General features: G+C 38.5%; 1 protein-coding gene across 1 annotated transcript in view; it reads left to right on the forward strand.

The window, feature by feature from the left end:
- Positions 1 to 11,744, forward strand: part of NEDD4 (NEDD4 E3 ubiquitin protein ligase) — a 142,064-nt gene that overhangs the window by 124,558 nt on the left and 5,762 nt on the right. Inside the window, exons 18-26 of the mRNA XM_007935141.2 lie at positions 681 to 910; positions 1,417 to 1,538; positions 1,629 to 1,699; positions 3,248 to 3,343; positions 4,490 to 4,563; positions 4,822 to 4,882; positions 6,988 to 7,047; positions 7,135 to 7,242; positions 11,542 to 11,638. Of these exons, the coding sequence (XP_007933332.2) occupies positions 681 to 910; positions 1,417 to 1,538; positions 1,629 to 1,699; positions 3,248 to 3,343; positions 4,490 to 4,563; positions 4,822 to 4,882; positions 6,988 to 7,047; positions 7,135 to 7,242; positions 11,542 to 11,638 (919 nt within the window). The remainder of the gene's footprint in view (positions 1 to 680; positions 911 to 1,416; positions 1,539 to 1,628; positions 1,700 to 3,247; positions 3,344 to 4,489; positions 4,564 to 4,821; positions 4,883 to 6,987; positions 7,048 to 7,134; positions 7,243 to 11,541; positions 11,639 to 11,744) is intronic.

Consider the following 11,744-nt stretch of genomic DNA (forward strand, 5'->3'; position numbering starts at 1 on the left):
CGACCCCTCCTTGGGTTTCCAAGGAGGGTATCACTATGGAAGTAGATTGCCCAACCTTCCTTCTGAGGAGTGGCTGGTGGATTTGAACCGCCAGCCTTTGGTTAGCAGTCAAGTGCCTTAGGCATTATGCTACCAGAGCTCCTAAAATATTATTTACCTCATAGTATTTCTATGATGTTACAGTGGTTTGGTTAGTCCTTTTAAAATGCTTGGTACAGTGCCTGGCACTATAAATGTTAGCCTTTACTAATGAGTAGAACAAGATAGACTTCAAGGAGGAGTAAAGGTAGAAGTAAGGAAAAACCCTGAACCTATAGGATCAAGTGACAAGCAGCAGCCAGTGACTAAACTGTAGGTCACAGAATGGTCTTCACCAGGAATTAATACGGAAAGGACTGTTCATGAAATGCTTTCACATAGATAGTATCATAACCATCAATAGCTTCTTCAGATCAGAGATCTATATTATCAAGTGATTAGAAAAAAATGCACGAATTCTTTCAATCCCTGGAGAAAACTTTTAAGACAATGTACTTAGTTATGTTTTCCCTGAGTTCTTTACTTAAAGAAAAAAACATAGGCACAGGATAGAGTACAGTGAGTTTTATAACTTTCATGAAAGAGACATTTATCATGTTGAATTGATTTAAACCACATGTCTCTCTTTTCTGGATTTTCAGAATGACATTCCAAACAAATTTGAAATGAAACTTCGCCGGGCCACTGTTCTTGAGGATTCTTACAGAAGAATTATGGCTGTCAAGAGAGCAGACTTCCTCAAGGCTAGACTATGGATTGAGTTTGATGGTGAAAAGGGATTAGATTACGGAGGAGTCGCCAGAGAATGGTTCTTCCTAATCTCAAAGGAAATGTTTAACCCTTATTATGGGTTGTTTGAATATTCTGCTACGTAAGTACCTTTACAATGACTGTATACAGACAGTCTCACTGTTTTGAAAGTAACAGAGTTGCACGATACAAGGAAAACGTATATTACAATATGCCAGAAAAGGGAGACTATAACTAATGTTTTTTCAGAAATGACTGTTTTTCAAACTATTAACTCCAACAGGCTATCTAATGTGGTTGTAAGGAACCCTGGTGGTGCAGTGGTTAAGCACTTGGCTGCTAACCAAAAAGGTTGGTGGTTCAAACCCACCCAGCAGCTCCATGGGAGAAACACTTGGTGATCTGCTTTCCTAATGATTACAGCCAAGAAAATCCTATGGGGCAGTTCTACTCTGTCACGTGGAGTTGCTGTGGTCAGCGTGGACTCAGTGGTCCCAACAACAACAAATGTGTTCTAATAGAGATGAACAGCTCTGAGAAGAGGGAGATAACAGATAACTTACATGACTACTTGTCATATTAAACTTTTTTACAGAGTGGGGTATTTAAATATGATTTTCTTTGCAGGGATAATTATACCCTACAGATAAATCCAAACTCAGGATTATGTAATGAAGATCACCTCTCTTACTTCAAGTTTATAGGCCGAGTAGCTGGAATGGCAGTTTATCATGGCAAACTGTTGGATGGTTAGTATTAAGCATAAAAATTTTTTTTAAATGTGATTATCTGATTATATTTATTTAGTAATCCTTTTACATATATTTGATTTTTACAAGGTTTTTTCATCCGGCCATTTTACAAGATGATGCTACAGAAACCAATAACACTTCACGATATGGAATCAGTGGTATGTCTTTTTCACATATAATATTGAAGAAGTATAATTGAACAGAAAAGGAAAGATTTTGAAGGATTAGCCTTTAATTATACAGAAATTAATAGATTATAATATTCCAAAATGCAAATTAACATTTTCCCCAACATTTTATTATGAAAATTTTCTAACATATAATAAAGTTGAATTCATTTTATAAGGAACTCCTGTATACTCACCACAGATATTCCACAATTAGCATTTTTATGTACTTGCCCTGTCTTATATCTGTCCATCTATCCATCCTTTGATCCATTAATCCATCTTACTTTTTTGGTGTATTTCAAAGTAAGTTAGTTTTATATATAAAACTAACCAAACCCACTGTCATCAAGTTGATTCCAACAACTGACCCTATAGGATAGAATAGAACTGCCCCATAGACTTTTCAATGCTGTAAATCTTTATGGAAGGAGAATGTCACATTTTTCTCCTGCAGAGAAGGATTCAAACCACCAACCTTTCAATTAGCAGCAAGAGTGGTTTAACTACTGCACCATAACTTCCCCCTAAATACTTCAACCTTCTATGTAACATTTGTATGTATTCTCTTGTATAAATAATTGTGATCTTTTATGATCAATGGTATATGTTTTTAAAGTGTCAATCTAAAGGCAAGGACTTTAGATTACTTTAGGCCTCTACAAAAAAGTATAAACCCAAGGATCAATCTCTGAGATAGCCTTCTTGTTACATATGCTGAATAGCCTCATACAGTGGTGTACACATGGATCTCAAGACCTTTTCCTTGGTGCCAAGTACATTTTTTATTCCTTTCTTGCTATACATTATGAGTGCAAACAATAGAATTCTTTGTGACTTTAAGATTACACAGTTATTTGAATTGGTTAATTGAGGGTTCTGTATTTAATTTGAGATTGTTCTTTAACTTGGGATGGGTATATGTAACAACCCCACATCGCTACTTACACATTTTATGCACAGTCTCACAGGCCACGTGGGAAAGATGCTGCATGCTCTTGGATATCCATGGAAGTTTGGACTTACCTGAAAACATCTTCATTTAGCTCTTTAATTGGGTAATAAAGTCTGCACCTCCACTGCTACCACATAGAAATAGATGTCTAAACTTTTAAGCTGGCACTACTCTATTGATTTATGCATCCTTATTCTTAGTTAAGGAGTGCTGGTAGTGTAGTGGTTAAGGCATTTGGCTGCTAACTAAAAAGTCAGTGGTTCAAACCCACCAGCTTCTGTGCAGAAGAAAGGTGAGGCAGTCAGCTTCCACAAAGATTTACGGCCTTAAAAACCCAAAGAGAGTTGCTATGAGTCAGAATTGACTCCATGGCAGTGGGTTTGGTTTTTTTGGTTTATTCTTATAGTTGCTAGTTATCCAACTCCTTTTGAAATATGTGTTTGTGTGTGTATGTGTATGAAAAGATGTCCAACTGACACTTTCATCTTCTATTCATTTATTCAGACCATCAGTATACTTCTTTTGCAATGTCTGGTGTCTTCTTTATGTATACAAACTTTAAATAGGCAATTTTTTCCACCTAGGACAGTGAATATTACAATTCATTAAGATGGATTCTTGAAAATGATCCAACAGAACTGGACCTCAGGTTTATCATAGATGAAGAACTTTTTGGACAGGTTTGTAAATATTGATTGGTTAGAATGATATAAATTGTAAAACAGATGTTGTGAGTTAATTGTAGAGGTTAAATAATGCATATACTGAGCACATTTCTGTGCTCTGTTTCTTACACTGACTTTCCAGTAACAAAAGTTGTCTCTCAGCAAGAATTTGTGCGTTCTTTGACATTTGACTCATTATATACTTATTTCAGTAAAACTATTTTAAGTTTTCTTTTCTTTTTTTATTGTGATTCACTGAAAGATTACAGAGCAAATTCACTTTCTATACAGCAGTTCACATCCACTTTGTCTTATGACATTGACTACAATTTACCACAATGGTAACAAACTTCCTCCCCATGGTTACCTCTTCTTCCCTGTGTCCTTCCCTCTGTGCACTCCTGCTCCCTGAGCTGTCTCCCTGTGCATACATAGCCCTTCTATTCTCCCATGACTGTTCTCTCCAAGAAGTGTATCTGCCTAATTTAAATGTTCAGCTCATATGCTTGTCTTTTGTTTGGCTGGAAGCCACAGGAGTGGGTTCAATTCCAGACCTGAAGGGCAGCTAGGGGCTATAGTCTCAGTGGTTCCATTGGCTCTATCAAACCAGCAAACCTGGTCCTTTTTTTTTTCCAAATGATTTTGAGTTTTGTTCCACATTGTTCTCCCACTCTATCTAGGATCTCCTACATAGATCCCTCTCTGAGTGGTTGACAGTGGTAGCTGGGCACCATCTAGTTCTTCTGGTCTTAGTATAGACTAAGGATCACATGGTGTACCAGTTGCTTGGACTAATTGTTTCCATGAATCTTTGATTTTCTTCATTCTTCTTTGCTCTGGATGAGGAGAAACTCATCATTGCATCTAGATGGCTGCTTGCAAGCTTTTAAGATTCCAGTTGCTGCTTGCCAAAGTAGGATGTAGAACAATGTTTTGTGTATTATGTTATGCCAATTGAGCTTGATGTCCCCTGTGACTATGGTCCTGAGCCCACAGGTCCCAACTACTCATTCCCTCTGGGTAGCTGGCTGTGCCCAAGAATATCTTAAGTTTTCTTAGCTCGTAAATTTGAATGAATTTCATTTAAAACACTATATTTCTGATATAACTATGAATATTTTTTTCACTAAAATAACATTAAGATATCATGTTTAATTTTAGACACATCAACATGAGTTGAAAAATGGTGGATCAGAAATAGTTGTCACCAATAAGAACAAAAAAGAATATATTTAGTAAGTATTTTATTATGTTTTCTAAATAAATTTTGTACTTATTCCCAGGAAGACTCCTCTTCCTTCCTTTCTTTTCCCCCATGGCTAGACTGGGAATGTTCTATTTCTCTCTATATAACAATATAGCATTACCCACTCATAGGCAGCTTTTGCCTTGTGCTTAGCTAGTCTCTTTTTTGTTTCTAATTGGAATTAATGTACCCAATATTTTTTTCTGGATGAATGTGAAAAAGAATGAAATGTTTTGTTTCCTTCTAGTCTTGTAATACAATGGCGATTTGTAAACCGGATACAGAAGCAAATGGCAGCTTTTAAAGAGGTATTCCTTTTTTCTTTTGTTTGCTCTCCTGTAATTTCAAAATACCAAAAGTTTCAATTATTGGCCTCATCACATCTGAGAAAAGTTAGTATATGGCTTTTGAAACCATTTTAATTATATTTTTTATGTTAAGAAAATATAATGCAAATAGATTTTCACTGTTAAAATTCAGTTGTTTAGGATCGTTATGAAATAAACATTGGCAATCCCCCTTCCCTTCTCTCACTAGCCCCTCACTCCTTCCCAGTGCCACTCTCCTCATCTTAAGTAACCTCTGAAGAGCAAAGAGAGAAGAGTCCTATTGTTGTTGTTGTTGTTGTTATGTGCCGTCGAGTCGGCCCCGACTCATAGCGACCCCTCCTTGGGTTTCCGAGGCAGTATCACTACGGAAGTAGGATTGCCCAACCTTCCTTCCGAGGAGTGGCTGGTGGGTTTGAACCGCCAGCCGTCTGGTTAGCAGGCAAGTGTCTTAGCCACTATGCTACCAGAGCTCCCTGATAGTATAATATTCCATTTCTTTTTCTAAATGGGATCACATTATGCATGTTTTATGACTTGCTTTCTTCCCACATGGAGCTTTGGTGGCACAGTGCCGAAGGGATTTGACTGCTAACCAGAAGGCTGGCAGTTCAAACCCACCAGTGGCTCCACAGAAGGCAGACGGGGCACTCTACTTCTGTAAAGATTTATCATCTTGGAAACCCAGTGAGGGTTGTTGTGAGTCAGAATTGACTCAATGGTGTGGGTTTTTTTTTTCTTCCCTTAGAGGATATTTCTTGGCAATCTGCAAATGTTAGCATATATAGTTACTTTCTTTGGGGCTGAATTTTATTTACAATATAAATCCACTATCTATTTAAACTTCTCTAATTGGTAGACATTTAGGCTATTTTCAGGGCACTCATTTCTTGAGCTAACTTAAATATTTATCACATGCTATTGTACTGGTTCAATACTAGGCACTGACTATGTGCCTGGTGCTATGCTGAGCAAAAAGACATAAGTCTAGCTATCCAGATGGTGGTGGGAGGAGAACACATTTGGATGTTGTTGAGGAAGGCAGAGCAATAGCAGAGGGTGATATAAAGGACAGAGCTGTAGGGTGGCAGTTTGGACTTTGGAGTCATCTACATAAGTGTAGTGAAGCTATTGACTAAATAAGATGGAAATTATGAAGAGGGAAGAGCAGTGAAAGAGCTCCACACATGGAGACCTCGAACAGCAACATTTGAGGAATGGACAATAAAAAGGGAGACGTCAAAGGAAATTAACAATGGCAGGCAGAGATGGGAGAGAAAGGTATGTCTCAAGACCAAGTTGAAAGGACATAGGTGTTTCCAACAATATCACACTGCAGAGACGTCACATAAGATAAGGAGCCAAAGAATGTTTATTAGATTTAGCTGCAAGCTGTCTTTGACTTTTTCCAGAACAGTTTCAGACAATAAAGGCCTTGAGGCAGATTGCAGTAGGTTGAGGGATCATTGGAAGGTGAACCAGTGGATTTAGTAAGTGTGTAATTCAAGAACCTTGGCTGTGAAGGGATGAAGAAACAGCTGTTTGTGTTTTTGTTTCTAAGGTGTACATAACATGAACAAATTTAAATGCATGAGGAGCAAGCTGATTAAGAGAAAGAGCTTTAGTAAGATGACCTGAAGAAGCAGATGAAGGGCAGGTGGAGGGACTGGCTTGAAAGAGGAAGCAGTACCTCTCTTCCACTGCAGTGGGCAGGGGGCCATGATGTTGTTCATCCTGGTTTATATGGAGGTGCAGAAAGTTGAGAGGGTGCCATCTTGCATAATTGCCTTTATTTTCTCTCTCAAATAGAAATAACCTGCTGTAAAGAAGGGTGATATGGAGGAGAAGGGGACTTGATGAGTGTGGAGACATTTTAAAATAGCCACTTTGAGGAGTGAGAGAAAACAAACTAGGACACGTACATTTTCTTGGCAGCATGGAGAGGTCTTGGTTGAGTTACAAGCCCATGAATCTGTAGTTGTAGAAATCTACATGGACGTGGGATTTCTCCAGTAGCGCCCAGGAGCTGAAGAATAGGAATGTCCATTGACTGTGCTAACCGGTTTTTAAATGCATTTTTCTACTAGGGGTTTTTTGAACTAATACCACAAGATCTTATCAAAATTTTTGATGAAAATGAACTCGAGGTAAGACAATAGTAATTTTATTTTAGAACAGGAATTTTGTACCTCTTGTTTTTCTCGTTTACAGTTTGACATTTCTTATTTATGTAGCTTCTTATGTGTGGATTGGGAGATGTAGACGTGAATGACTGGCAAGAACACACAAAGTATAAAAACGGCTACAGTATAAATCATCAAGTCATACAGTGGTTTTGGAAGGTAATTAAAAGCTTCTGTTTTCATAAATTGCTTTTCCTGTTTTCATAAATTATTTTTTGATAGATTAAACCATATTTAAAGTCAGCTCTTGATTATCTACATAATAGCTTATGTGTAGCTAACTCACAAAAATATACAGCCCCACAAAAATTATCTTTGATTTTGTCCTAATACATATACTGATACATAAATACCTTCTGGATATGGTCTCATCCTTCATACCTATTCATAGATAAGTAAGTAAAGGGTTGAGAATGAAGCAGTGGTGTGACAGGATGAGATAGGTGCTTTGTTGTTGTTATGTGCCATCAAGTTGTCTCCGACTCATAGTGACCTTATGTACAACAGAACAAGACGCTGCCCAGTCTTGTGCTAGCCTCACAATCCCTACTATACCTGAGTCCATTGCTGCAGCCACCGTGTCAGTCCATCTTGTGGAGGGCCTTCCGCTCTTCCGTTAACCCTCCACTTTACCAAGCATGACATCCTTCTCCAGAGAATGGTCCCTTCAGAAAACATAACCAAAGTAGGTCAGATGAAGTCTGGCCATTCTGCCTTCCAAGGAGCATTCTGGCTGTACTTCTTCCAGGACAGATTTGTTAGTTCTTTTAGCAATCCATGGTATTTTCAGCATTCTTCGCCAACACCACAACTCAAAATCAACTCTTCTTTGGTCTTCTCTATTCATTGTCCGGCTCTCACATGCATATGAGGCAATTGAAAATGCCATGGCTTGGGTTAGGCACACCTTAGTCTTCAAGCAGACATCTTTGCTCTTGAGCACTTTAAACAGGTCTTTTGCAGCCGATTTGCCCAATGCAATACATCTTTTGATGTCTTGAATGCTGCTTCCATTGGTGTTGATTGTACAACCAAGTAATATGAAGTCTTTGACAACCTCAATCTTTTCTCTATTCATCGTGATGCTGCTGATTGGTCCAGTTGTGAGGATTTTTGTTTTCCGTATATTGAAGTGTAATCCATAGTGCAGACTGTAGTCTTTAATCTTCATCAGCAAGTGCTTCAAGTGATCCTCATTTTCGGCAAGCAAAGTTGTATCATCTGCCTATCACAGGTTGTAAATGAGCCTTCCTCCAATCCTGATGCCATGCTCTTCTTCGTATACTCCAGCTTCTCAGATTATTTGCTCAGCATACAGATGGAATATGTTGAAAGGATACAACCCTGACACACTCCCTTCCTGATTTTAAACCATGCAGTATCCCCTTGTTCTGTTCGAATGACAGCCTTCTGGTCTATTTACAGGTTCCTCATGAGTATAACTAAGTGTCCTAGAATTCCCATTCTTCTCAGTATTATCCATAGTTTATTATGATCCACACAATCAAATGCTTTTGCATAGTCAATAAAACATAAGTAAACATCTTTCTGGTATTCTTTGCTTTGAGCTAAGATCCATCTGACATCAGCAATGATATCCCTCGTTCCACATTCTCTTCTGAATCCAGCTTGCATTTCTGGAAGCTCTCTGTCAATATACTGCTGCAACCATTTTGAATTATCTTCAGTAAGATTTTACTTGCATGTGATATCAGTGATATTGTTCAATAATTTTCACATTCTGGGATCACCTTTCTTTGGAATGGGCACAGATATGGATCTCTTCCAGTCAATTGGTCAGGTAGCTATCTTCCTAATCTCCAGGCATAGCCAAATGAGTACTACCAGTGGGACATCCATTTGTTGAAACATCTCAATGGGTATTCCATCAATTCGTAGAGCCCTGTTTTTCGCCAATTCCTTTAGTGAAGCTTTGACTTCTTCCTTAGATACCATTGGCTCTTGATCATATGCCACCTCCTGAAATGGATGATCATCTACCAATTCTTTTTGGTATAGTGACTCTGTGTATTCCATCCATCTTCTTTTGGTGTTTCCTATATCATTCAACATACTACCCATGGAATCTGTTGGTATTGCAATTTGAGGCTTAAATTTTCTCCTCAGGTCTTTCAGCTTGAGAAATGCCAAGTGTATTCTTTCCTTTTGGTTCGAACTCCAGGTCTTTGCACATTGCATTATAATAATTGACTTTGTCTTCTCAGGCTGCTCTTTGAAACCTTCTGTTCAGCTCTTTTATCCTGTCAATTCTTCCATTTGCTTTTGCTACTGTCCGTTCAAGGGCAAGTTTCAGAGTCTCTTCTGACATCCATTTTGGTCTTTTCTTCCTTTCCTGTCTTTTTAATGACCTCTTGCTTTCTTCATGGATGATGTTCTTGATGTCATCCCATAACTCCTTGGTTTTCAGTCATTGGTGTTCAATGCATCAAACCTATGCTTTAGAGGGTCTCTAAATTCAGGAGGGATAAAATCAAGGTCATATTTTGGCTCTTGTGGGCTTCTTTTAATTGTCTTCAGCTTCATCTTGAACTTGCCATATGAGCAGTTGATGATCTGTTCCACAGTCAGCTCCTGGTCTTGTTTTGACTGAAGATATTGAGCTTCTCCATCGCCTCTTTCCATAGATATAGTCAGTCTGATTCCTGTGTACTCTGTCTGGTGAAGTCCACCTGTACAGCTGCTGTTTGTGTTGTTGAAAAAAGGTATGTGTAGTGAATAAGTCATTGGTCTTGCAGAATTCTATCATGCAATCTCCAGCGTCATTTCTATTACCAAGGCCATATTTCCCATATCACCAACTACTGGTGATTCTTCGTTTCTAACTTTTGTATTCCAATCCCCAGTGATAATTAACACATCTTGATTACATATTTGGTCAATTTCAGACTGTAGAAGTTGGTAAAAATCTTTAATTTCCTCATCTTTGGCTTTGGTGGTTGGTGCATAAATTTGAGTAATAGTAGCATTAGCTGGTCTTCATCATGTTGTTGTTGCTGTTAATGTGCCGTCAAGTCAGCCCTGACTCATAGCGACCCCTCCTTGGGTTTCTGAGGTGGCATCACTACGGAAGTAGATTGCCCTCATAGGTGTATGGATATTATCCTATCACTGACAGCCTTGTACTTCAGGATAGATCTTGATACATATTTTGTGATGATGTTGCCATGCCATTCTTCCTCAATTTGTCACTCCCAGCATAGTAAATCATATAATTGCCTGATTCAAAATGGCCAAAACCAGTCCATCTCAGCTCACTAATGCCTAGGATATTGATCTTTATGCATTCCATTTCATTTTTGACAACTTCCAGTTTTCCTAGATTCATACTTCATACATTCCATGTTCCAATTATTAATGGAAATTTGCAGCTGTTTCTTCTCATCTTGAGATGTGCCACATCAGCAAATGGGGGTCCCAAAAGCTTTACTCTATCCACATCATTAAGGTCTGCTCTATTCTGAGGAGGCAGCTCTTCTCCAGTCATATTTTGAGTGCCTTCCAACCTGAGGGGCTCATCTTCCAGCACTGTATTGCACAGTACTTCAGGGCTATCCATAAAGTTTTCTGGTAATATATCAGACAGTGTTTCACTCCTATTCAAAAGGTTTTCACTGGCCAACTCTTTGAGAAATGGATGGCCTCTTCCTTCTTCTGAGTCTGCCTTAGTCTGGAAGCTCCACTGAAACCTGTCCACCGTGGGTGACCCTGCTGGCATTTGAAACACCAGTGGCATAGCCTCCAGCCTCACAGCAATACTCATGCCACCACAGTATGACAAACTGACAGACAATTTGGCTCCCTTAGTTGTTCTAAATTGCTCTGCTCACTTCCTGGTCTCCTCTGCCCTGCTTGCTTACCTGCTCTGCCCCCAGGGTGTAAACACCTGCCTTTCACTGCTCTCAGGCTGGCTTACTGTGGCCTGCCTCCACGCACACAAACTCCTGCCTTCCGCTGCTCCCAGGGCTGGCTTACTGTGGCCTGCCTCCACATACATAAATTCCAAATAGGTGCTTAGTTCCTTACTAATGGAAGGACTTTTAAGTGAGCTTGTGGTAATAGCCAAGAATGTTTTCTTTGAGACTCCTGCCTGTCCCCGTTTAAGTGTGATTTTCTATTTTATAAAGAAATTTGTATGCCACTTAATAATATCAATAAATACCATTTTTAAAAAGCCATGAGTCACATCTGGGAAAGGAATTTTTGCTGCTTTATTGTGCTATAATCCCATTCTAAAGAGTTTCCATGTAGCCTTGGAAATCAAGCTTACCAAGAAATAAATAAAACCCACGCCCATAGAGACAAATTTAGCTAAAAGAAGCATGCAAATTTAACAAATGATTATTAATCTGTAACTAAATTCCAATAGCATATTTCTCAGGATAATTTTGTTACCTTTTTATAGCAATAGTCCCTAAATGCTATTTTTGTCTTACTCAGGCTGTTTTAATGATGGATTCAGAAAAACGAATAAGATTACTTCAGTTTGTCACTGGCACATCCCGTGTGCCTATGAATGGATTTGCTGAATTATATGGTAAGGATTTTCCATAGAACATAAAAAAATAGAGGATGACAGTTGTCTTTTTTATAGCTAATTATTTTTCAAGCTTCTATCATTTATATACACATTATCTTAAAAA

This window comes from Orycteropus afer, unplaced genomic scaffold (assembly GCF_000298275.1).
Source record: "Orycteropus afer afer isolate SDZICR_OR568_19922 unplaced genomic scaffold, OryAfe1.0 scaffold00026, whole genome shotgun sequence".
NCBI classification, from domain to species: domain Eukaryota; kingdom Metazoa; phylum Chordata; class Mammalia; order Tubulidentata; family Orycteropodidae; genus Orycteropus; species Orycteropus afer.